This window comes from Carcharhinus amblyrhynchos, chromosome 11 (assembly GCF_965287045.1).
Source record: "Carcharhinus amblyrhynchos chromosome 11, sCarAmb.v2.hapA, whole genome shotgun sequence".
NCBI classification, from domain to species: domain Eukaryota; kingdom Metazoa; phylum Chordata; class Chondrichthyes; order Carcharhiniformes; family Carcharhinidae; genus Carcharhinus; species Carcharhinus amblyrhynchos.
In genome coordinates, this window is record NC_137334.1 from 28,741,740 (window position 1) to 28,768,857 (window position 27,118).

Sequence of the window (27,118 nt, forward strand, 5' to 3'; positions counted from 1 at the left end):
ACGGTCTAACACAGGGCCTGCAATTATGACAAGAAGAAACATTGGTTGAAATTTTTTGGCCCTTCCTGCTGGGGGGATCCTCTGGTCCCCGCTGATGGAATCCCAGGTGTGAGCCACAGAAAAGGCCATTGACATTGGTAGGATTGAAAGAACCTGCCACTAGCCAATGGGTGAGCTGCCTCTGTTATGGAAAATTCTGCCAATTATTTAAAATTAAATCAAAAACAACATAAGAGTCACGATACTGTTATTCAAATCCCAGTAAGAATAAAAAACAAAGTAGTAGAGACACGTTTATGGATTTCGGATGCAACACAATTTTGCTGACACCCATAATCATATATGTATTAATATCAAAGAGGACTTCTGATTATCAACATTTTAAAGATTTTGAAAATTGTTCATTGATTGATGCTTTCTCTAAGTACAATGCTAATGGAAATTTTAAACAACAAAACAAGACATTTAATTAACAGCAGCTCCTGCTTAAATGAAAGAAATACTCTTTTTATGATCTTTGAATAGTCTCCCAAGATTATTAGAAGATTTGGTTAGGGAAAAATAGCATTTTTTTAAGTAGACAAAGTTCGAGATTCAAGACATTTGCTGATGTAATAAAATCGTGAGATTTGATAGGTTTTGAACAAACAAAAATAAACTTTACTACACAAGGTGGAGACTGGGGTTTCCTCTTGAGGCTATAGATTGTTCAAACTTAAGCTAATACAGAGACTCAAAATGCAGTGTACTGATTTTTAAGATGTGACTTTATTTAACCAAACAAATGGGAGAATGATGTAAGAAACACTCAAGGTAAAGAATACGGGCAGCCTATCAATCTAAAGAACAATGCCCTTGTGAAGGCAATTATACATTCCCCAAATCATGTTGCCACCTTTTTGGTGGACATTATCTATTAAATGAGTCAGCAACCATCCTGTCATTAACTCCAGCCAATAACAATACACATCCTGACCTCATGGGACTTCATTTGTCATTAATTACGGACATTGCCTCCTTTCTGTTGCCCAGCAATATGGGACGTAGGACAGTGAAATGGGAGAATGATTCCTATTAAACTGAACCCACGTGACTCCCGTCTGACTCTGAAAAATTCCTTCTGTCTGCTGCCACTTGTGTTATAACTCAAAGTTATTTGACTCTATTCATAAAGTTGGCATTAGTAGCCATTTTGTCCCTGACGGCTGCTGATAAGGTAGCCTACTTTCAGAAGAATGATTGTTCTCTGGAATGCAGGTCCCTGCCTCATCCATCAAGCCCTGCTGTGTTTTGCTGTTGGCTGTAATTTTACAAAATGTCACTTAAACCAAACCACATCCGTCTTATAAATTCTAGATAAAATGTTTTATAAATGAAAAATACTCATTATTCATATAGAGTTGTCTCCTATAAAACAGCCTTCAGTCCCCCCGTTGGCCAAGGACCAACTAAGGCCACTAAATTGATATATGTAAGTAACTAATCTTAGTTTTACTAAGTATTTCGACTTTCCCCTTCCTTACCCTACCTGCCATCACTGATGCTGTTCCTCTGGTGGACTTAGAAAGTTGTGCACTTCCATATTTGATCAGGGATACAATTATTACTAACACTAGGATTACAATGAAAATAATATAATCCCTTCCAGGGTCGATGCACTCGGAGAGCCTATCCAGCCTGAGAGCCAACCACCTGAGGTAAATGGTTCAGGGTCTTTGAGTTTCTCCACCTTCTTATTGATGTGTACAACCAGATTAGTTACATTTTCTGAACTGTCTGGTATGTAACTGCAACATGTTGATCGAATTACTCATGTCCCTCCCCTTGCTGCCAAGACATAATCCAATGCCATTATAGTCCCTCTGTATACATGCAACCATCTCACCATTGAACTTCGCGAGGGCAGTTTCTGAATTGGCAACTTGTTCCCAACGGAGTGCACAATTATCTCTCATATTGTTCTAACAACTCCATATTGGGTAAATATTATGCCAAAAATCATTCTCCTTCTGATGCTCGCCGATGTCTTGGCAGATGAGGGAGTTTATATGTGTACGGAAGTTTCTTTAGGGTAACAAGATCCCTTCCAACCAACAGGGAGCCAAGCATAGACAGTAGGCTTTATCTCCACAAATCCAATGTATTATTTTAAGTTGGATATTATGGTTCACTGAAGCAGTAAATACATATATTATTAAATGACTGGTCAATGCCTGGGTTCAGGCACAGCACACTCATTGGGTTTACTATAAAATCACTTTCACTTACCTCTAAGTTTTCCTGAGAGCCTTCCAACTTCTCTGCGCAATAGACTTCTCTTGGTGTAGGTGCTAGCTGCTTTAAATCTAGACTAGGAGCTGATCCTATTAAATTATAAACAAGTGTGTACCCTACATACAGTTAATCTTCCTGCATAGGCCTCACTGTTGTGAAACTGCTCCTTTACCTCCTACCTTAAAAATCCTAATATATAATGTCATCATGTGTGCCAAGTAAAAGTATTAACCAGTGTTTCCTGAGGAAGATGTTGAATAATCTTAGATGCTGGTCCCGTTTGAGTCAATATCTACATGTTCAGTACTAGAAAAAAATGGAAACATACATTCATTATAACAATTGCCATAATTGTCCCTTCACACAAGTTTCGACCATTGGTCATTGTTAAACAAGCAAAATTCAATTACATCTTGCAGTACAGTCACGGTACACTTGATGTGATCTTCTTGTCATCGATGTTGGGTGTCGTCCTGTTGTCCTGCCACTGAGAAGTGGACTTGGGCTTGATTTGTCTTCTTTTTTCAAGAGCTCTCACAACTCTAGGAAACAGAAGTCTGATGCCTCGCAGCCTTGAGTTAGTTCTTTATCAATTCAATCATTCCTATCTCTTCCCCTCTAATACCTCCCCTGATTATTTTGTGCTGTTATCCAATCTAAGTGAAGTTCTCAAGCTACTACAAGAGCCATTATTACTCCCTGTTCAGAAGGATTATTAATCCACTGGGGTGATCTATTGATACTTACCACTTCTGGAGTAATCATTGAGATATGGTTTTAACTGAGTCCAGTGTCACCCTCATCAGTGAGGGCACATGTTTGTCCTGCAATAATTACGTTATGAGGGTGTCCCCAATTGAGCCTAGCCCTTTCCTGTCTATCATGAGTTTCACCATTACCTTATTCCTTAGGAATGTTCTCCTCTGCGGGTTTCGTCAGTCTCTGTGTTGCTGTAGGGTAACCATCTATCTTTTAAAAGAATGTAAATGATTAATAAAATTTCTTGTTCACTGAAACACTGCGCTTCGCCTGATTTCAAGTTCTCCCCCACCCGATATCGCATCCCCTGGGAGGTGCATTGCTCTTCCTGTCATCAGTTCAAAAGGGGTTAACCCTGTTCCTCAAGAAGGAATAGCTCTTTGTCATAACAATATTGCAGGCAAAGCCCGCACCCACCTTGGCTAGACTGTATTTAACATCCTGTTCATGTGTTCTATCATTCCTGAACTCTGGGGGTGGTATGGTATGTGAAATATTTGCTTTATTCCCAACATTTTACAAGTTTCTCTTAAAAATTTCCCTGTGAAGTACGTTTTCTGATCTGAATCTCACTGAAGAAGCATACCCCAAAGATGTGTGGGTTAGGTTGATCGACCATGTTAAATTGCCCCTTACTGTCCCAAGATTGAAGGCTATGGGGGATTAGCGGGGTAAATACATGGGGTTACGGGGATAGGCCTAGATAAGTTGCTCTGTGGTCCTGTCTTGATGGGCCAAATGGCCTTCTTCTGCAGTGTAGGGATTCTATGATTCTATGAAAAAACACAAAGGAAAAGGTTGCTAGAAGTGATGAAGTGGTGGGTAGATGAAATACACAAGAATGGTGTTAGGAGAGATGAGGGGAGTCAATGGTGGAGTGAATGGGCTAGGAAGGCATGAAGGAGAAAAGCGGAGTAAACGGGACAAGGGTCTGGGGGCAGAGTGTTTCATAGGTTGAATCAATGGGGGAGATTCAAGGGTGACTTGGGGGATCAGTGGTGATGAGGACAGTTGATTGAATGACAAGAGGAGGGTTAAAGATAATGTAGACAGTCTGAAAGGTTGCACTCATCACCTTAGCGCAAAGGCTGCTCACCAACAGACAAAGAAGCCCCTGATGTCCAACAACTAGGAGGAAGGGAGGTCATCTTGAGTGGTTGGAGCTGCATATCAGCAAAACTGAACAACTAAATGTATTTCTTGATAATTATGGGGAATCTGTATGAGGACTTTGTTCTTTTAAAACCTTCACTGTATCATGAAGCCCACACAGCAGCAGGGCTGGCCCTGAGGCTTCTCATAACAATGAGATCCCAGCGAGGTGTAGGGATTCATCTGTATGCCTCTCTCCCTTCACACTGAGCCATTTGACATCGGCTCCTGTCATAGGATGAAGGGAGAGAGGCATACGGATGAATGGCAAGTAACCTGCTAATGAAACCTTTATCCTCCTGGGGGAATGATCATTCCTTATAGGGGCTCAGGTGGTTAATCTTTCCATTATGACAAAGCAAAAATCTCAATTTGTCTTGGGAGCATTAGAGGCAAACAGAACAATGTGAGAGAAAAGCTTCTTGCATATGACTTTCATTACTCATGTCAAAGAATGATGGCTCTATGCGCAGGCATACAAAATGGACACCCATCCTTGCCTCCAGGATGTTCTTCATCTGGGAAATATGGAATGTACACAAACATTAAAGCAAGAATGAATCCAAGAAACTTCCAAACTGTGCAAGTTGATGTTTAATTGCAAGTATCCAAACTGTATATAAGATTTTCACAAGTGTGAATTCAGAACAACTTAATCTTTCTAACTCTATTTCTATGTCTAGGTGCAGCCCTGATATCACCAGCAGAAGAAAACCTGCTGACTCCTATGCTCTGTTTTCCGTGATGACTTTGGTGGGCTTCCTCTGGAAGTCCAAGGCTTGAAGGGCCCCAGCTGCTTTGGCTGTCCTGCTCAGAGACAGGCACACCCTTTTCAGCCTGAGCAGCTGAAACTGTTTAGATCACAGGCAGGGTGGAATGGGAATACCTGGATGCCCTTGGAGGGTTCTGTCTGGAGGCTCCCAGGGTGTCTGGCTAATGCTCCTTTTTCCTCTGGGTGCTTTAAGGACTCTCTCTGACTCCTTGAAGAGAAGGAATGACTGGATGGAGATTGAGGTGGCCCATTGCCCTCTCACCTACTACTGGAATGCATCCATGATTATAGCAATGATATGCAGGCCTGAGCGCATATCTGGCAGAAATTGCTGGACCTGGGTTTCTATGGCATTTGCCATTCCTCCCAAGGGGACTTCCATGCATTCGCATGCTGGACCATGACATTAGCGAGCATGTGGAAGGAATTCTCCCATCTCTTGTGCCACTCTTTTGTGGGCCCCAGACACTTCTGAATGATGTTCCTGTGGTGCTCTCTGAACCTTCAACAGATTTTCTCTGGCTGCTTCCAGAAGCTCATCATCAAACTTGAACTTAGCAGATGCCTAGTCTTCAGTAGTCCTTTGAATGCCAGAGACCTTGGCTGTCATTGCCTCCTCTTGCTGTGGACATGTGTTTTTGAAGTGACCTCTATAGTGTGACCACAGGTCTAAACTAGATCTATGACCCACTGAACTATATGTTGCTGGACTGCTGGAAGGAGCAGCTGAATACTGTGATGGGTCTACAGATGTGAAATCATTATTTTCTTCCTCCCAGGCAGTGTGGGGGCTGGGCCTGTGTGCCTCTTTCTGCTGGCACCAAAATGGCGATAAGAGAGAGTGAGTGACTGCCTGGGCTGGCTCAAATATTGTATGCATCAATCAATCAATCAATCACCTTGGGTTTTCGAAAGCCTTGGAATAATGCATGCTTCCTCACTGGATCATTAGGAGAGGCCAACCTCATTCTTGGTACAGGCACAGTCCTTATCCTCAAGAGTCAGCTCTGCAGCCCTGCTGCATTAATGCAGTGAGGGGTTGTAGCTCTGGCACCCCATCTCTCATCTCTTTCTCCTTGCTGTTTTGGGCTGTCTTATGCACAAAGTCAGATGGATGGATTGTGAACAAATTTGATGAATGAGCAGACTATAGCCTCCTACTTCTCTGGCTATTAACTGACCTCCTGATTCCTCAAAGCCTGACCGTCATGTACAAGGCACAAGTCAGGAGTGTGATGGAGTACTCTCCAGTTGCCTGCATGAGTGCAGCTCTGGAAAGATTTTACAAGCTAGACAGCATTCAGTGACAATCCCATCCACCATCTTCAACATTCAGTTCCTCCACCACCAATGTAGAATGGCATTGCTGCAATTCACCAAGGCTCCTTTGGTATCGCCTTTCAAATTGGTGAGTGCTAACAGCTAACTAGGCAAGGGCAGCAGGCATGTGGAAACAACAACACCTGAAAGCTCCCCTTCATGCTACACTCCATAACAGTCCTTTCACTTGTGGCTAGGTCAAAATCCTGCAGTTGTTTCTCTAATAGCACAACAGCAGTTCACGATGGCAGTACCCCAGCACCTTCTCAAGACATTTAGCTATGAGCAACAAAAGTGCTGGCATTGACAGTGAAACCCATATTCCATAACAGAATCATAAAATGAGTATTGATGTGTTTGGAGTGAGTTGAATGCCACTAATCTTAGTGGCACAGATTAGATAATTGACTGATGTCCTGCAATGCAGGGTAGTTATTCCATGGAACCCATGGGCGCTGATCATTCTGGTGGCCAACTCGCAGGCTGCCATGGTCAATCAGGAGAGCCTCTTACTACCATCTCTTGGAAAGAGGACATCCTTTTTTTTTGATGATTTGTAGGAGAATCTGCAGGAAGCGTCACTAAATCATGAGGTTGAAGGTTGCTGCCATCTGGCTGTACATATTTTTGTAAGGGTTCTGGTACCATTAGTTAAGGGCTGTTTGGGTGCCTTTTAAATGTGGTGCCCAAAAATGACAGTGGTGCAGCCCACTTCTGCCCCACCCACCCACCCACCACAAGACTTGATGTGAACTGTGAGAATGTGTAAATTATGGAGTGGAGCGTGTATGATTGTGCATTATATCATTCCTCGTTCAATAGCAGAAGTCACTCTGACTTTAGAACCATAGAACCATGGAAAATTACAGCTCAGAAACAGGCCTTTTGGCCCTTCTTGTCTGTGCCAAACCATTTTTTTGCCTAGTCCCACTGACCTGCACTTGGACCATATCCCTCCACACCCCTCTCATCCATGTCCAAGTTTTCCTTAAATGTTAAAAGTGACCCCGCATTTACCACTTTATCAGGCAACTCATTCCACTCTCCCACCACTCTCTGCATGAAGAATCCCCCCCTAATATTCCCCTTAAGCTTTTCTCCTTTCACCCTTAACCCATGCCCTCTGGTTTTTTTTCTCCCCTAGCCTCAGAGGAAAAAGCCTGCTTGCACTCACTCTATCTATACCCATCAAAACCTTATACACCTCTATCAAATCTCCCCTCATTCTTCTACGCTCCAGGAACAAAGTCCTAACCTATTCAATCTCTCTCTGTAACTCAGCTTCTCAAGTCCCGGCAACATCCTTGCGAACCTTCTCTGCACTCTTTCTGCTTTATTCAAAGGATGTAGACCTGGAGTAGAACATTCCGACCCTCTGTCTCCCTCACAGTGGACTCCAATCTTCACCTTTAAGGATCCCATCGTGGTATCCTGGGCAAAGGTTGCTCCAACTGGATGGCATTAACGATGGCCCAACTCAACTGATTTCAGTCTAGTTTCCCAAGGTTCTGTTCCCTGAATTCCTGAGTCTGCGTTCAAACATCAACTCACAAGCACAATTTAAGCATTTTGACCATATTGAACAGAACACCCCGACTTCAAAGGGGTATTTTTGCCTCACCAGCGTACATGGAGTCACCAACATTTTGCTGCTTTCTTGGATCTTCAGGTTTCCTCCTAAGCCGTCTTCAACATCCATGGCTTCTTCTGAGCCTTTTTCTCTTAAAGTCTGTTCACCATTGCCCTTTTCTACTTGAAGCCTCATTCTATGCTCCATTCTTTTTAACTTAATTGGGACCTCTCCCTATATCTGTCCGGGAATCTACATTTGGGACCTGTCCCTGTCCCCTGCCTGAGACACTTGTCTACCTACAATGATGCTGCACTCCCAGTCACATGACCCAGGCTTTCATATTGTTTTCTTTTTCACAATCTGTGCATGTATGAAAACTCCAAGGTCTGTCAGGATTTGAAGTTCAAAGTCAGTCTGTCATTCTTCAATGAGATTTCTGCTGCTGGATTTCTTCTGAGCGTAGTCCTTATCATTTTCAAGCAGGACTGTAAATTTTCGTCTTTCACTTTGCTTCTCAACCTGCTTTTTAATGAAATTCTTACTTGGGAATACTTGCACATACTGGAGCAGAAATTTTCCCTCACAGTCTTCACAGAAACCATTCTTTAATTTTTGAGCCATTTCATTATGGTTTGAAAAAGCACTATATTACATATCCATCATCTGTTAATAGCTATCCTCATTCCACTGTCACTTGAGCTATTACAAAATTAGTTGTCGTTGAGCTACTTGATGATTTCATGCTTTTAGGGAGTATGTTTCTAGATTTCTCTGCCTTGTTCCTCAGCTCCTCCATCCCTTTCTTTTGGGCTTCTCCATCAGGATAATGTTGTGCCTGCTGCACAGTCTGTTTTAACCCTTATATGGTGAACAAAAGGTTGCTAGTAGATTTCTTGTTAGTACAACAATATTTATTTAAACACACAATCAATAATCACCCACCCAACAAACAATAAGTTACCTTACAGAAATACTAAAGTTCAAGTCCAATACTAGACCTTGACTTAACTTTTGCATGACTGGCTAGTACCCAGGCAGGTATTGGCCTTTACCTGTGTGCTGGTCTCTGTAGTCCACTGTGCAGTCTGATCCTTTGGTCTGATCATACAGTCTGGCTCTGGTCTTCCTTCTCAGGTGTGGTGACTCTCCTCTTGCTGGTGATGGTCCCCATTGTTGTAGCTTGTTCGTGGGGTCGGAGACAGGGAGAGAGATTCTTGGTTGTGCACCACCCTTTATACCCCGTTGGTTTTTACGCTCCTTTTTGTTATTGCCAATCAGTCGATCAGGACGTGATCATCCTGATCGATAAAGTCCAATCAGGTGCTGTCACACCAATCTCTGGGTGTGTCCCCAACGTCCATGTCTGTAAGTACTAGGGGCACGTAGGATACACACCTCCCTCCCGAATAAGGGGTTAAGGCGCCCCTATGGTAAACAACCCAGTTTGACCAGAAAGTCCCCTTTGTCCTGGTGATGGCCCATATCCTGTGTATTCAGTCATCTGAGCTGCAACTTATTTATCTTTGTCTTTTAGGCTGCAACCTGCTCTTTTAGTTCACAGAGTCATAGAGGTTTACACCTTGGAAACAGGCTCTTCGGCCCAACTTGTCCATGCCGTCCTTTTTTTTAAACCCTAAGCTAATCTCAATAGCCTGCATTTGGCCCATATCCCTCTATACCCATCTTAGCCATAGAACATAGAACATAGAACATTACAGCGCAGAACAGGCCCTTCGGCCCACGATATTGCGCCGACCAGTTAAAAAACAATGACCCTCTAACCTAAACCAAACCCTTTCCATCCATAAACCTATCCACGGATCTCTTAAACGCCCCCAAACTAGGCGCATCCACAACTGCAGCAGGCAGGGCATTCCAATCCCTCACCACCCTCTGGGTAAAGAACCTACCCCTGACATCCGTCCTATAACTACCACCCCTTAATTTAAAGCTATGCCCCCTCGTGCTAGCTTTCTCCATCTGAGGAAAAAGGCTATCACTGTCCACCCTATCCAAACCTCTGATCATCTTATATGTTTCAATAAGGTCCCCTCGCAGCCGCCTTCTTTCTAATGAAAACAACCTCAAATCCCTCAGTCTCTCCTCATAGGACCTCCCCTCCATACCAGGCAACAGCCTGGTAAACCTCCTCTGCACCCTCTCCAAAGCCTCCACATCCTTCCTATAATGTGGGGACCAGAACTGCACACAATACTCCAAGTGCGGACGCACCAGAGTTTTGTACAGTTGCAACATGACGCTGCGGCTCTTAAATTCAATCCCCCTACCAATAAATGCCAAGACACCGTATGCCTTCCTAACAACCCTATCTACTTGATTCCCAACTTTCAGGGATCTATGTACACATACACCTAGATCCCTCTGTTCATCCACACTATTCAGAGTCCTACCGTTAGCCCTATACTCTACACATCCATTATTCCTGCCAAAGTGAATTACCACACACTTTTCCGCATTAAACTCCATCCTCCACCTCTCGGCCCAGATCTGCAACTTGACCAAGTCTCCCTGTAGACTAAGACACCCTTCCTCACTATCTACCAACCTCCGACTTTGAACAAAGAACAAAGAACAAAGAACAACACAGCAAGGGAAACAGGCCCTTCGGCCCAACGAGCCCGCGCCGCCGTCCCATTGTCTCAGTGACCTATTCATGATTTTAGTCTACGCCTAATGTGCGAGGATCAGGGAGGTCCAATATAGGGACAATTTGTTACCCAATCAATCAGCCTAAAAGCGCATCTTTGGGATGTGGGAGGAAACCGGAGCACCCGGAGGAAACCCACGCAACCACGGGGAGAACGCGCAAACTCCCACAGACACAGGCCCAAATCCATGTGTCCGCACAGCAACAGAGATAGTCTCTGAGCTGTCATGTTGCCCTCGAGATGGTCCAGTTTAAGCACACTAACGACATGAAGCAATAGGCAACTCCCGAAGCAACGTCCAAGAGCAGCCCACTACAACCTGCCGCATGCATGCCCCTTGCTGGTCAACAAGGTGGACTTAAATGCCTGTGGAGACAAAAAATTCATTATTAAACAGGCAAAGACTGTAACATCCCTGAGGCAAAAACGGAATCCCAAAAGTTGTACTTACCTCTAATACTACCTCTGGCAGCTTGTTCTGGACACTCACCACCATCTGCGTGAAAAAATTGCCCCTCTGGACTCATTTGTATCTCTCCCCTCTCACCTGAAATCCAAGCCCCTTAGCTTTAGACTCCCCTACTTTTGGGAAAAGATATTGACTATCTTGATAATCTATGCCCCTCATTATTCTATAGACCTCTATAAGATCATCCCTAAGCCTTCTACACTCCAGAGAAAAAGTCCTAATCTATCCAGCCTCTCCTTATAACTCAAACATCAAGTCCCAGCAGCATTCTAGTAAATCTTTTCTGCACTCTTTCTAGTTTAATAATATCCTTTCTATAATAGGGTGACCAGAATGGTACACAATACTCCAAGTGTGGCCTTACCAATGTCTTGTACAACTTCATCAAGACATTGCAACTCCTGTATTCAGTGTTCAGACCAATGAAACCAAGCATGCTGATTGCCTTTTTCACCACTCAGTCCACTTGTGACTCCACTTTCAAGGAGCTATGAACATGCCCAAGTCTTGCCCTATTGTCCCCGAGTGCTCTATAAATCACCATTTTAGGTGGCCCGTTCGGCTACAGTCCCTCCTGAACACAAAGCATGATGGATCACAAACTCAGGACCAATATCTGTCAGGAATTCCTCAGTCACTCAACAGTCAAACAAGGCCCAGCACTGGCATGTACAGTAGTAATAATCCCTACAACATATTTACACTCCAGAAGCTACAGACAACACTCTACAAATACAAACAACCACATATTCTAAACACCATTATTACAATAAGCTAATTACAAACGAAAACATTCAAACAAATGTTATAATAAAGTATTTGCGAATCCAAGGCACATTTCGATGGTAGGATTTCCAACTGTTCATTAGTACAAATCGCAAAATGGCAGGTTTTCTCTAAACATTGCTCTACTGAATTAGAGGAGAACGTTCAAGGGTGAACTCTACATCCTGCCTCCAGGGATCCTCTTTTTCCATCAGCTGAATTAGACTGTGAGGATGATTAGGTATACCAGGGTGAACAAAATCAGTAATGCCGCCAGGTGTGACATTATGTGAGTGGGTGGATTTGGATGTTTGAGCCCTAGTTCCAAAGATCATTTCACCATGAGGTGACTTTAATTTCTTTAATTCCCCTTTTCACCTCTTGGGTCTGCTATATTACTTTGATGAAGGTTCTGTGGGCTGCAGCCAATTTTATCTGAATCTGGTTCACTCCTCCGGTAGGGATTTTAGGCTTGTGTCATATTTCTCATGGTACTCCCCTAGAGTCTGTCAGAGCTTATCAGTGGTGTTTAAATCTATCCTCTCCCTCTTGTGAATGTCTGTTATTTGAATGAGGCCCACCCTGGCTGGTATGTCTGGTTTTATGCAGAATATAGTGTAAGTAATGTCGTAATGTGTCGCGCCATACTGATATTATTTCAGGGAAGTGGTGAGACAGTATCTCCCTGCTCCCTTGTAAGCCACCCAAGTTATGTCTGTGTCCAGGCTATGAGCTTCTACTGAGCAATTTAGGCTAGTATTTGTTCTGAAGCCACATAGTGCATGCTGACATCTTCAGTTTGCCGACATCAGTCCAGAGTAGTGCCTATGGGTCTGCTTTCTTTCTCCACTGCGTATGGTAAAGTACCATGGTACCTTATCTAAATATCCTCATGGATAGCCCCTATATTTTCCACTTCAAAGACCCTCAGTCCGACCTGGTCATCAGGGATTATGGGGAGCCTTAAGATCATTCCAGGACTTTCCCTTTGTTGTTGTCATTGAACCAGACTTTGGTCATTTGCTGCATCTGGCAGCCAGGTAACTTGGGGTGTTGCTCACCTGTAAATAGGTGTTCCATCTGTTCGTTACTAATTCAAGACGGAACCTGTCCACTGTGTACCTGCTGTGGGTTTTCCCTTAGCTGTTCTATCTTCCACTGTCCATATGCACTACATAAAGTCGTGTTCTGTTGTCGGTCATCATCCTCTAATTTTTCCTTGATAATTTGATTGATTGTCTTGGCATGTCCTTCTAACACAGCTACCATGTGGCTGCTGGCTGCATTCCCAATCAGTTCCCCTTCAGCATCTTGCTGACGATCCTCATTGATGGAACTTAGTGTCTGCTTAACCTTTTGGGTCAGAATCCTAAATTTATTGTCCAGGTCAGCTAAATCAAGGTTGTTGATGGTTGCTACCCCTGCCCCGTATGCTGTGGCCATGTCATTGACTAACTCTCTCTTGGATCTTTCCTGTCTTTTGTCCATTCCTATCTTCCAACGTAACAGTCTGCGAGTCAAGTGGAGATATAATCTCTTAAATTGGAGAGAGCACCATTCTGGCAGTTGGGTCCCAGCTATATCCACTACCACAGGTCCCAATTCGTGGTGGATGTTGTCATACAGGGTTTTCCCTGTGTGTTTTAGTATCAATCCGTTCTGTGGTCCGGGGCTGGCTTCAGGATAAATTGTGTGGGATGATTTTGGGATTGGCTTCGGCCCATTTCTTATTTTGTACAATGCAAAGTTCCCCTCTATGAGTGTCCCGGGGCACCGCTGCCTGAGGCCTAATCCCTTTTCTGGGCTATTGGCCAGACGTCCAATTTGGGGGCACCTATTATTTAAAAATCCCCACCAATCCCCTGCTACAGTGACACTCAGATAACATTCAGCTGAACTGCCATTTGGTTTTTTTGTTATATTAGCTGCTGGTTGTTACACCCAAACATTATACTCTTATCAGGATGCACCCATAATACACCATCCTCATGTTCCTGCATGTCAAGTAGGGCAAACCATAAATAACCGGAATGCCAAAAGTTCATCTAGCTTGGGGTGTCTTGCGTGCTTATTCCAATGATGAGTCAAATGAAATAGATCCTAGGTTGCATCTTTGTTGTTGTCCTTCGTAGTCCTGAGGAGATCAATGTAATTTCTGCTGCTTTCATGTTTAATATTTGATGTATATACATGTATTTAAACTGTTCATTCCACTCCACCTCCCCGCCCCCCCCCCCCCCCCCCCCCCCCCAACCCCCCACTTTTTTTTAAACATTATCAACAGTGGTGTGGTCAGGAGGACCTGGATATATCGATTGTCGCTTGTGTGTCATAGTTTTTTTAGTTCTAATTGTGAATCACTGCCGAGCAGATTTTTGTTCAGATCGATAAATGGACGAGTCATGGCGTGGTCAGAAAAGAGCTTGTTTAACTGGCCAGCAAAATCAGAGTGGCCTGTTTTATTCTAGAAGCAGTCACCATTAGCCCTAGCAATTTGAGTAGCACTGGAGTCAGTCTGTAATGACCTGAAGAAGTGTCCGTTCCATGAGTGTCTTGGAATTTGAAAGCAGAATGAATTTAAAATTTAGCACAAGTGCCTCTAAGAATTTAAAATGTAGCCCAGTTGCCTTGATGATTTTAAAATTTAGCACAGTTGCCTTGATGATTTTAAAGTTTGGCACAGTTGCCTTAATAATTTGTCTTAACTGAAGAAAGATGACCAAAGAGTACGGCGTCGGATTGTGTAGATAATCCGGTTAATCATACTCGCAGTACACAGATAGAGTCATAGAGTCAGCCTGCTCTTTTAGTTCACTGAGTCATGGAGGTTTATTGCATGGAAACAGGCCCTTCGGCCCAACTTGTCCATGCTGTCTTTTTTTTTAAAACCCCTAAACTAATCCCAATTGCATTTGGCCCATATCTCTCTATACCCATCACGTGTAACTATATAAATGCTTTTTAAAGGATAAAATTGTACCCGCCTTAATACTACCTCTGGCAGGTTGTTCCAGACACTCACCACCCTCTGTGTGAAAAAATTGCCGCTCTGGACACTTTTGTATCTCTCCCCTCTCACTTTAAACCTATGCCTACCAGTTTTAGACTCCCCTACCTTTGGGAAAAGATATTGACTATCTAATTTGTCTAACCCCCTCATTATTTTATAGACCTCTATAAGGTCACCACTCAGCCGCCTACGCTCCAGAGAAAAAAGTCCCTGTCTATTTAGTCTCTCCTTATAACTCAATCCATCAAGCCCCGGTAGCATCCTAGTAAATCTTTTCTGCACTCCTTCAAGTTTAATAATATTCTTACTATAATAGGGCGAACAGAATTGCACACAGTATTCCAAGTGTGGCGTTACCAACGTCTTGCACAATTTCAACAAGACATCCTGACTCTTGTATTCAGTGTTCTGACCGATGAAACCAAGCCGAATGCCCTCTTCACCACTCTGTCGACCTGTGACTCCACTTTCAAGGAACTATGAACCTGTACCCCTCGATCTCTTTGTTCTGTAACTCTTCCCAACACCCTACCATTGACAGAGTAAGCCCTGCCCTGGTTCAGTGATAGTATGGGATTGAGTTGGTTGTACTTAACTGTGGACATTTTACTGTCGGTCATGGTGGACCTGCAGGTTGAGGGATTTTGAGTGGGTGTTTCCATCAGAGATTCTTGTACCCGACATTGTTCTGCATTGTAGGCCGAATTTCATTATTTGAAGCACCTTAGATTCCTTAATTCAGCATTTCCATTAACAAATTGCCCAACAGAGACTCATGCTCTGAATCATTTGTCTCATGCAGCTCCATCGTTACCTCCTCAAACCCATGCCTGTCCGTTGGACTGCACTGTGAGGTCTGTGTTTGGATCTGGGTTTGTGGGTCCTTTATCCTTGTTTTGCATTCTAATCAATCTATGTGTCTGGTCCCTTACCCAGATGGGGATGCAGCATTGGGTGTTGTTTAGCCAGGATCTTACAGTTGGGTCTGGGGCTACTAAGGCTTATGTTTATGGGGGAATCCATAATCCTGTAAGGGCCAATATCCAGCAAGTTGCGCCAGTCTTCTAGGGTGTGCAAGTCTGTTATATCTGGGTTGATTCGTACCCCTAGGGGCACTTCAGGTGTGGACGAGGCTGTGGGCTGTAGCAAGATAGAGGTAAGGGTCTGATCTGAACCTGAAAGTGGATGAAAAGATGTCTGGGGAAATATGTTTCCTGGCTGAGGCCATTCTGGTCATCTAGTGTCATCCTGCCCTATCTCTAATATGAGATGGTGGAAGTGATTATTCTGAGTCACGTAAGCCTTCAGTTGATTGACATGGAACCAACCAGTTTTTGGTAGGTGATTAGGACTTTATACACTGAGGGGCTTATTTTGTTGGTGATGGTGTGCGGACCTGCATATCTCGGAGACAAGAAAGAACTGGGGTTGTAGAGGGAAATCATCACCTGCTGGCCAACTGTATATTCTACCGGGTGCACCCAGAGCAAAATATGCCTTGCTCTGTTTTTTTTAAACTCCTAATCAGACAACTGTGCCTATCAGGGCTGCTTTAATGTTATCTTCTGGATGGCTTTCTCATGGGTGAGTGCCGTGAAAGCAGGCTCAGTTAAGTCAAACCCCAATAAATATTCAGCTCCCCTCATCGGTTGGCCAGTCATTAACGTGTGGGGGATGAACCCAGTAGAACTGGAAACATTGTGTACCATCATGAGGGCAAAGTGAAGTACTGTATTTCATGTGTTTTACTGCACCATCTTCCTAATGATCCCTTTTAGCATTCGGTTACACTGGATTGTGGATGGTAAGTGATGTGGAATTTCTGCTTGATGCCAAGCATAGCTGTAATGTTCTGCATCACCCGCCTGGTGAAATGAATCCCTTGGTCAGACTCTATGCTGCAGGGAAGACCCCGTTGTGTAAAGACCTGCTGGGCTAATATCTTTGCGATGACCTTAACTGTGTTAGATCTAGTGGGGAATGCCTCAACCCATTTGGTGAAAGTGTTATTACCAGGACGTATTTAAATCCATTCCTACATGGCGGTAGTGGACTGATATAATCAATTTGGAGGTTTGCCAGCAACCTTCTACTGGGCGTGTGTGCCTTAGCTCCACTTTTCTGGCATACCTTTCAGGATTGTTCCGGGCACAAATTAAAGAATTGCCAATAGAATGGGCGACGTCATTGTGCAGCTCAGGCCACCAACATAGTTCTTTTAATTGTTCGGTTGTTGTCTTTGTGCCCTAATGTCCATATCCATCATTGTATCAATAGATGAACTGATTTCTGTCTTGGGTAGGGACTACGTACGTGCCTGCCTTTAATATGAAACCATCCTGAATGAGTGTCAAAGAACAAAAGAACAAAATCAGCCCGGGAAACAGGCCCTTCGGCCTAACGAGCCCGTGCCGCCATCTCAACACCACCAGTCCCCCTCTCCACCCACGACCCCTGTCTAATGTTTTATGGCCATCCAGATTGAGGGAAACTGATTTAGGGACAATTTATTCCTGCCAATCAGCCTAACAGCACATCTTTGGGGTGTGGGAGGAAACCGGAGCACCCGGAGAAAACCCACGCAAGCACGGGGAGAATGCGCAAACTCCCACAGACACCAGCCCAAATCCATGTGTCTGCACAGTAATCAGCTGTAGTCACTGAGCTGTCGTCTTGCCCAGTATCTTGTCCAGTTTAGGCACACACTAACGACATGAAGCACTAGGTCAATCTCGAACAACCAAGAGCAGCCCCAGTACGACCCATCACGTGTATGCCCCTTGTTGAACACGAGGTGGACAGACTTAAAACCTGTGAATGAAAAGAGAAAAAACATTATTATCATACCATACCCATTTACATTACCAGGGACGCCCCAATGCTAATGACCCTTATTTAAAACAATCTCCTATATCCACCCATCTCCAACCCAGTCATGTGCCTGTCTAAGTGTCCTTTCATTTCTCGTATGGGGCTTGGTGGACTCCTTCTAAAATTTGTTTTGGGGAGCTGTCAGTGTGCTGCACCCGGACCAGGTCTGCTACAATAGTTTGGCAGGTGGCCACAGCATTTACTTGCTCTCCTGTAGGTGGCTGCCAAAATTGTCCCGTACAGGCACCGGCCTTGGCTAATCCATCAACCTTACAATTGCCAGTGGGGAGATCCTGTGGTGGCTTCTAACCTTAATAATTCCATATGTGCGCCCTTCGGTGGCCTCCAGAACATATTTTAATAAGGGGACTCATGGTAGGAGCTTTCCGTCTGCAGAGACAAAATCTCTTGTTTCCCATAATGGTAGGATCTCAATCAGGCTGTTGCACACATACATGCTATCGGAATATATGTTGGTGGGGAAATAAACCTGGATGACTCACTGTGTGTGCGACTGCTGCTAGTTTGGCAGCTTGAGCACTCGAATAGCTGGGTAGTTTGAGAGCAAGTTCTATTAGTGATTGTCCCTGTTGAGTTTCTACACAAATGCCGCATCCTGTGATTTTGGCCTCATCCTCTATGGTGAATGAACTGTCTGCATAAACTCTCATGACTGAGTTTGTCAGTTGGGTGACTGTATGTTTTGTCCCTGACCGTGGCTCCTGTTGTTTTGGGATAAACGGACCTTGTGGTCCTTTGTGGCTATAACCTGACACTCATGCAGATCTCCCCCATAATTTAAGTTATCTGCCAGGAATGTGGGCACTTAGAGCATAGAACATTACAGCGCAGTACAGGCCCTTCGGCCCTCAATGCTGCGCCGACCAGTGGAACCAATCTAATGACCCTCTAACCTAAGCTATTCCAATGTTATCCATATGCCTACCCACTGACCATTTGAACGCCCTTAATGTTGGCGAGTCCACAACTGCTGCAGGCAGGGCATTCCATGCCCTTACTACCCTCTGAGTAAAGAACCTACCTCTGACGTCCATCCTATAACTACCACCCCTTAATTTAAAGCTATGTCCCCTCATGTTAGCCATCACCATCCGAGGAAAAAGGCTCTCACTGTCACTCTCACTTTGGTTCACTTTACGGTGATGTCCCTACTGTGTAGTCCAACGGGCAACTTGGACCTGGCTTACTGAGCCGTCTTTAAGGAGGCCATCCAGCAGAAACTGGGTTGTGGCGTGTTTGGTGAGAATGGTTATTGGGTTTAGTCCGGTAATGTAGGGGAAATGCTGCACAGCCCGAAATACCATGAGCAACAATTGTTTGCACCCAGAGAAGCCCTGTTTGACTGGGTCTAATACTCCTGAGGCATAGGCTACTGGGCCTGGTCTACCATGTCTTTCTTGTAGTAATACTGCCGAAACTGTGTGGTCGTTGGCTGCAACCTCTAAGGCATATGGTAGGCCTGGATCAGGGATTAGAAAGGCTAGTACTGTGGCGAGGGTGCACTTTAAATCGGTTTTTGCAGCTGTATGCTGTGCAGTCCATTTCCAAGTCACGTTTTTCTTTAGCAATTCGGACAGTGGGGCTGCTTTGGTGGCAAAACCGTCAATATTGTTCCGACAGTACCCTACTAGACTTAGGAAAAATCAGAGTGAACTCACATCTCAGGACAGTAGGAGGTAAACTGTGGAGTCTATCCCTTTTTGTTCGATCTCCCTCTTCCCATGGGTAATCACTGTACCTAGGTATATAACCTTAAGTTGCAAAATTTGGGTCTTTTTCGGGTTGACTTTGCAGCCAAATGAACAGAAGTGCGAGCAATTCATCTAACAATGTTATATTTATCTCTTTGGTGTTAGTCTGTAACAATAAATTGTCTGCATAATGGGCCAAGCACTCGGGTCGGGAAAACTTTTCTAGTTTGGTAGCTTGTCGCTTGTGGAAGATGGACAAAGAATTATGGGAACCTTGTGGTAGGCAAGTCCAAGTGTATTGCTGTCTCTGGAAGGTAAAGGTGAACTTGTACTGTCAGGACTGATTTAAAAGGATGGTGTGGGTATGCCGGCGTTGGACTGGCGTAAACACAGTAAAAAGTCTGACAACACCAGGTTTTAGTCCAACCTATTTATTTGATAATATACTCACTAAATAAATAGGTTGGACTAAAACCTGGTGTTGTCAGACTTTTTACTGTGTTAAAAGGATGGACCAGAAACTGTTACTGATATCCAGTACCATGAAAAATTTTACCTGGGCTTCCTGTCTCATCATGGTGGCAGGGCTGTAGCTACTGTGGGAGCCATGAGTGGAATAACCTTATCTAATTCCCGATAATTGATTGTTAACCTCCATAATCTGTCTGCATTTTTTATAGGCTATATCAGTGCATTGTTTGTGTATGCCATCCATCTCAACACCCACTGCTGTAATAGACTATCAATTACTTTGGCCACCTCCCCCTCTGCCTGTCTGGGGAAACTGTATTGTCTCTGTGGTTTCAGATCCAGCCCTTCAATTAACACCTCCCCAGGTATCTGGCCACAGTCTTGCTTATGTTGCGCAAACACCCCATTGTTTGTCTGAAGCACCTCCCTGATGGCTGGATCACTACTAATCATTAACCAGAGTTCCCCTATTGTGCTAACCCTATTAGCATATAGACCATAGAACCCTACAGTGCAGAAAGAGGCCCTTCGGCCCATCGAGGCTGCACCGACCACAATCCCACCCTGGCCCTACCCCCATATCCTTACATATTTTACTTTTGAGCCATCGGCTCGTGTGACCATTGGCTGCCCCTTCGTCAGGTAAGTGTCACTTACCTGACGAAGGGGCAGTGCTCTGAAAGCTATTGGCTTTTGCAACTAAATAAACCTGTTGTATTTTAACCTAGAGACTTCTTACTACATTTATTTAACCCATCTACGGGATCGCATTTATTAAGCCCTACCGCGGTCAATATCGCTTCCTTGATCTCGTTTAAGGTTCCTTCTCCAACATTTTGAGGGGTTGGCAGGGCAGACCATACAGACTTACATAAGCACATGACTGTCAGTTTCACTTCTTCCCTTTCATCTAGCCCGTACATTATCTTTTGCTGCCTAACATCCTCATAGAAACTGTGTGGGACAGCTGATAGCTGAAAGGTTGTGATTTTATTTGTGGTTTTAGTCAATTGTGTCATGTATGTGACAGCTGAGCCCTGAGACTCTCCTACCTGACGTTCAGTCGTCACTGGGTGCATCGGTACTGGAGGTGAATCTGGGTGGGTATGACTTCCCCTGGGAAAGACGGTGGTGGGCCCCTTGCGTAATGTACAGCTTAGCATTCTCTTTTAACTCTCCATAATCTGCATCCTCTACCTCCTCTTCCTCTATTATCCCGAAGGTACACATAAATCTGTTGTGAACCGATAATAGAGATTTCAGCCGTGAAGTTTCTTGCTGGCATTTGGAGTGGTCAGCAATTGCCTGTCTCTGTTTCTTACTGGCTTGATGTAGTGCTTTTATTGCTGCCTGCAGATCAGTGTACTCAGCTTTCAATCGTGCTTCCGCCCGCTCAGCTTCGCCTTTGGCCAGGACAGTGTCTTGGTAGCTTCTCATACTGGGTCTGAAAATTGCCCAGATGTAATAAATTTGCCCCTTTGATTCTTTTTAATTCATCTACTTCTCTGTCCTTTTTGGCTCTTATTTGTTCTATTTTCTCTTGCTGCTGTTCCCTTCTCCTTTTCCTCCTGTGCCCACTTCAATTCCTCCAGTTCCTTACAAACTGTGTTTAATTCCTTTTCTGTTCCTAGCAGCTGTCCCTAAGCAGCTCACCATGGCAGTCGCTTTCTCACATTACCTGATTGTTTTCGCTGAACTTTCCTCAGATCATCCCAATACTTCTGTCCTTGGAATCCCAGTCCCATCTCAGTATTGACACAAAATTCTGCCCATGAGGGCCACCCTTTCTTCTTAATATATTTTCTGATTTTTGTTTCCCATATGGGACACTTCTCTGTCTCTGTTCTGTTTCCTGCCTTTCTATGTTTTTGACGATAAGGGGGAGGAAGTTGATCGGACTGCGGGTACAGCTTTGGACTATGTTCCAGTCCTAATCCCTCCGATTCTAAGTAAACCTACAGAGTTTACCTTATCCTCCTTGTTAGTAACAATGCATGCACAAAAACAATTCCTGAAAGCAACAATTTGTCCAATAAGGAGTTTACACCTGTTGGCTCTGGCAAGTGAAGCTGGATAGAAACAAAGAAATATAGAAACTAGAAGCAGGAGAAGGCCATTAGGCCTTCTCCTCAAGGATTTTAAATAATCCTTCAATATAGACCTTTCAGTCCCTCTGATTTACTTGAAATCCTGGCTGTCACATGGAGTATTTGCCATCTTAATTTGGGCTTAGGCTAAATCTCCAGGAGTATTAGGTTTTGTGGGATTCGATATTGGAACAACAAAGTTACTTCTTGTTGATGTCTCATCTGGGGTGCCAATTTGTTATGCCTGCCATACAGTCTGTTTTAACCCTTATATGGTGGACAAAGAATTGTGAGTAGATTTCTTGTTAGTACAACAATATTTATTTAAACACACAATCAGTAATCACCCACCCAACCAACAATAAGTTATCTCACAGAAATACTAGAGTTCAATTCCAATACTAGATCTTGACTTAACTTTTGTGTGACTGGCAAGTACTCAGGCAGATATTGGCCTTTGTCTCTAGTCTCTGTAGTCCTCTGCATATCCTGGTCCTTTGGTCTAGTCTGACACTCTGGCTCTGGTCTTCCTTCTTTCTCGGGTGTGGTGGCTCTTCTTGTGCTGGCCGTTGCTGGCGATGGCCACTGTTGTTGTAGCTCGTTCGTGGGGTCGGCGAGATAGAGATTCTTGGTTGCGCAGCACCCTTTACGCCTCATTGGTTTTCGCACACCTTTTGGCCATTGCCAATCAATCGATCAGGACTTGATCACCCTGATTGATAACGTCCAATCGGGTGCTGCCACACCAATTTCTGGGTGTATCCTCTGGGCCATGTTTGTAGGTGCTGGGCGCATGTAGGACACACACCTCCCTTCCAAATAAGGGGCTAAAGTGCCCCAATATCTGGTAAACAGCCTAGTTTGACCAGAAAGTCCCCTTTGTTCTGGAGATGGCCCATATCCTGTGTATTCAGCCATCTGAACTGCAGCCTGTTTATTTCTATCTTTTAGGCTGCAGCCTGCTGTTTTAGTTCTTGCCTAATTGTCCAGAGTGGTCTATAAATTGCCACTTTAGGTGGCCCGTTTGGCCACAATAACTTTTGGCTAAGGCATTCTGCTTTTTAGTGAAATGCCTCTTAAGATTGATTCCTTTTTGTTGGTGAATTGCTCTGCACACAAAGCAAGACCAGCAAAATTTGGGATGAACGTGAATGGAGCAATCCATTAATCATGAAATTCTTGATTTTTTCCTCCTTAATTCTTCTCTTTTTTGCAGCCATTTCCAAAGCATTGGTGGTTAGTGTGTAAATTATATTAAACACATGTTTAATGTAACACACACATTAACCGTCAATGCATCACAATCGATTATATGGGGTACAGGAAGACAAAGAACTGGATTTGTCCCACTTGTGTGTGGTGGTCAAGATTCACAACCTGCCCATGAAAGTTTCAAACAAGGTGGGCAGCACCTAAAATTGGTTATAGCATGGCCCTGTGCTGAACTTCTCACATGTTGCACTGTTAAATTATTCTGTAGCTACATAATTACAAGTCTGAGATAAATGACAAATGTCTGGATATTTCTGGATGAATTTCTATGCTGGCATCCCCTCCTCAGTCATAACCTCAGGACCTTTACGTCATTTTTATGGGCTTTCTGCAATTCTCCACTTGCTTTTTAACAAAGGTGATCCACTGTTCCTGTTAAATGCTGACTGTGAATAATAAGAATCTCAAATTTTGCTTTCAACTTGCAGGAACTAGCTCCTACAACTGACACAAGCTTGGTTCGGTCACTCATGAACCTTATGGACTGCCTAATGGAAGAGTTTACAGATGCTGCCAAAATCAAACAAATGAATGAACGAGATATTTGTTCTTGGCTTGAGGTGGGTGTCATGTTCATGCAATATACTTTTGAAATTTTCATCTTTCTGAGGCAGCTTGAAAGACATTGAGTTTTAAAAAATCTATTTGAAGATATCTTATGTAAAAATCTGCAGGAAAAGCTTCCAGTATAATCATTATGATGGAAATTTCCAATGTAAGTTCTTACTTTGTCATAATTCCCTTAAACCTCCTGCCCCTAACCTTGAACATGTATCCTCTCATGACTGATCTTTCAACTATGGGGAACAGGTGCTCCCTACCCATCCAGCTATGGCCTCACCAAACATCTATATAACTCCAACATGACTTCCCCGTTTTTGTACTCTATGCCTTGATGGATAAAGGCAAGTGTCTCATATTTTCATTTTTCACCACCCCACTAACATATCCTTCCACCTTCAGAAGTCTGTGGACAAACATATCAAGGTCCCTTTGTTCCACAGAGCTTCCTGGTGTCATAACTTTCATTTCTTTGTCAAAATACTCCTTCCAAACCTCACACTTTTCAAGATTAAGTTCAATCTGCCACTTATCTGCCCATTTGACTATCCCGCCTATATCTTCCTGTAGTCCATGACACTCAAGATGGCCTGTATCTGAGGGAGTTAAACTCACCTGAGGAAGGAACAGTACTCCAGAAGCTCGTGATTTCAAATAAACCTGTTAGACTTTGACCTGATGTTGTGAGACTTCTTGCTGTACCCATCTCAGTCCAATGCCGACATCTCCACATTGAGGGTTTTAAAAGAAGTGGCTGCAGAGATAGTAAATGCATTTGTTATATTATCCCAAAATTCCTATGATTTTGGAATGGTCCCAGTGGATTAGAAAATATTTACTGTAACATCTTTATTAAACAAAGGAGGGAGACAGAAAGCAGGAAACTACATGCCAGTTAGCTTCATACTAGTGAAAAGGAAATTGCTGGAATCCATTATTGAGGAGTTTATAGCAGGATACTTTGAAAATCATAATGTGATCAGGCAGAATCAACACAGCTTTGTAAAAGTGAAATTGTTTTTAACTAATTTACTAAAGTTTTTTGAGGAAATAACAAGCAATGTGGATAAACGGGAATCTTAGAAGTGGTGCACTTGGATTTCGAAAAAGCATTTGATCAATTGCCATATCAAAGGTTATTACATAAGGTAAGACAATCTGGTGCAGGGGGTAACATATTAACACATATAAAAATTTGGTTAGCTAACAGGAAGCTGAAAGTAGGGATATGTGAGTCTTTTTTGGATTGGCAAGCTGTAACTATGGAGTGCTATAGGGACAACATTCACTTTATTGACTTATTTCCTTTTTAAATACCCGGGGAAGCTCGTGTTATCCATTTTTACATTTCTAGCCAGCTTCTTTTCATACTCTTATTTCTTCCTTCTGATCAATCTTCTAGTCATTCTCTGCCATTATTTATATCCTGACCAATCATCTGTTCTGCAACTCATCTTTCTCAGTTTAATGCTTTTTCCTTAAGTTTAATGATTTCCTTAACTTAACCATGGATGGTGGGTCCTGTCCTTAGATATTTCCTAATAGCGCTTATTCTGAGTATTCTGAAATATCCCCTTATATGTCTTCCATTGCTTATATATTGATCTATCCCCTAGTTTAGTGTCACAGCTCAGCTAGCTCAACTTTCATGCCCACATGGTTGCTCTTACTTAAGTTTAAAATATTATTCATAGACCTATTATTCTCCTTTCAGACGTAAAATTCAATCATATTGTGTTTGCTGCTACCTAAGGGTGCCTTCATTCTGAGCTCATTAATTAATCCTGTCACATTACACAATATCAAGTCTAATATAACTTGCTCTCTGGTTGGTTCTGGAATGTGTTACTCTAAGAAGCCTTCTTGAAAGTATTCTTTGAACTTTTCATCCAGGCTTTTACTGCCAATCTGATGCTTCCAGTTTATATGTAGTTTCAAATCATCCATGATTATTGCTGCCTATTTATCACAAGCACCCAATATTTCTTCTTGTATTCTTTGTCTTTCCTTGTGTTTACTTTTAGGAGGCTGGGTAGACTACTTGCACTAGAGATTTCTTTCCCCCAGTATTGCTCATTTTCACTCAAAGTCATTCAACATCCTAATCTCCTCAACCAGCATTATCTCTACCTATTGCAACAATGCTATCCTTGATCAGCAGTGCCACCCCTCTACCTTTACTTAGCTTCCTATTGTTCTTAAATGTCATATACCGCTCAATATTGAGGATCCAATCTTTGTCATTGTGCAGCCATGTCTCTGCAATGGTTATCAGATCATATTTATTTACTTCAAGTGCGCGATTAATTCATTTACTTTATTATGAATGCTTTGCGCATTCAGATACAGAGTCTTGTTTTGACTTTTTGTTATCTTTATAACATCTAGATTTGATGATTAGTCTATTCTTAAACTTTATGGGGCAATTCTCCCAAAAGATGCTAAATTGGTGGGAAAAATGGTGTAATTCATGATTGTTTTTTCAGTGGGAGTTTAAGCAGAGAATCTTCCAAACTCTGTGCAATGCAGAGGTCTCACTTGTGAATATCATTAAAAGCTCGGGGTGGGGGGAGGTGCCTATTCATGCCAAAGCCTGACAGTTCTGGAACTCAGTGCATGCACAGTGGCCCCAATCTGTTAGCCTGCAGTTTGCTGGCCAGCCCAGAACCTCGGCAGTGCTAACCCTCCTCACCCCCCGACCCGATCCTTGACACTGCCTGATGCGCGGTGGGCAGTGCTGGGGCGTCCATGCCCAGGTTCTACCACCCCACCACTGCTGGACACTGTGGGGGCCCCGATTGCTAGCCCCCCAAAAGGGGGAGCTACTCTAAGCCCTACTGGAGTTAATTTATACTGGCGGGGTGGGAGATGCTATTAGGCCAGGAGAATTCAGTCCTGAGCCTGATAATCAAAATTAAATAACATTAAAAATAGATTAAAATGATTTGCCTTGTTTCCAGCGTTGTCCTGACTGCGTCTGCTTTTTGGCGATGGGAGTAGCGCATGCGTCGGGAACACAAGCGCGGATCCCATGAATCGGCACATATGTGCGTTTCCCATTCCGTCCCACCAAAAAATTAGCGGGTCGAAATGCAAGAATCGCCCCCTATCTCTCTGTCCCTTCCTGCTATTCTCTCACCTGCATTTCCCATATTACTATTACAGTCTCCTGCCTTGAATTGCTACATCTACTCAAGCTTGATCCCTCACTGCGTCCCCCCCACCCCTGCTACCCTGCCCACTACCCCCACTTAATTTAAAGTCCTCTTTACTTCCCAAATTATGCAATTCAAAAGAACACTTGTCCCTACAAAGTTCAAGTATGCCCCTTCCATTGCATTAGGACCCTCAAAAAGGCAGCATCGAATTCTGAAACCATTT

At 43.5% G+C, this 27,118-nt stretch overlaps 1 protein-coding gene across 1 annotated transcript in view; it reads left to right on the forward strand.

Annotated features, from left to right (window-relative positions):
- The window catches only part of dnah7 (dynein, axonemal, heavy chain 7), a 438,937-nt gene that overhangs the window by 187,306 nt on the left and 224,513 nt on the right, over positions 1-27,118 (forward strand). Inside the window, exon 33 of the mRNA XM_080198799.1 lies at positions 23,605-23,736. Coding sequence (XP_080054925.1) covers positions 23,605-23,736 — 132 coding nt within the window. The remainder of the gene's footprint in view (positions 1-23,604; positions 23,737-27,118) is intronic.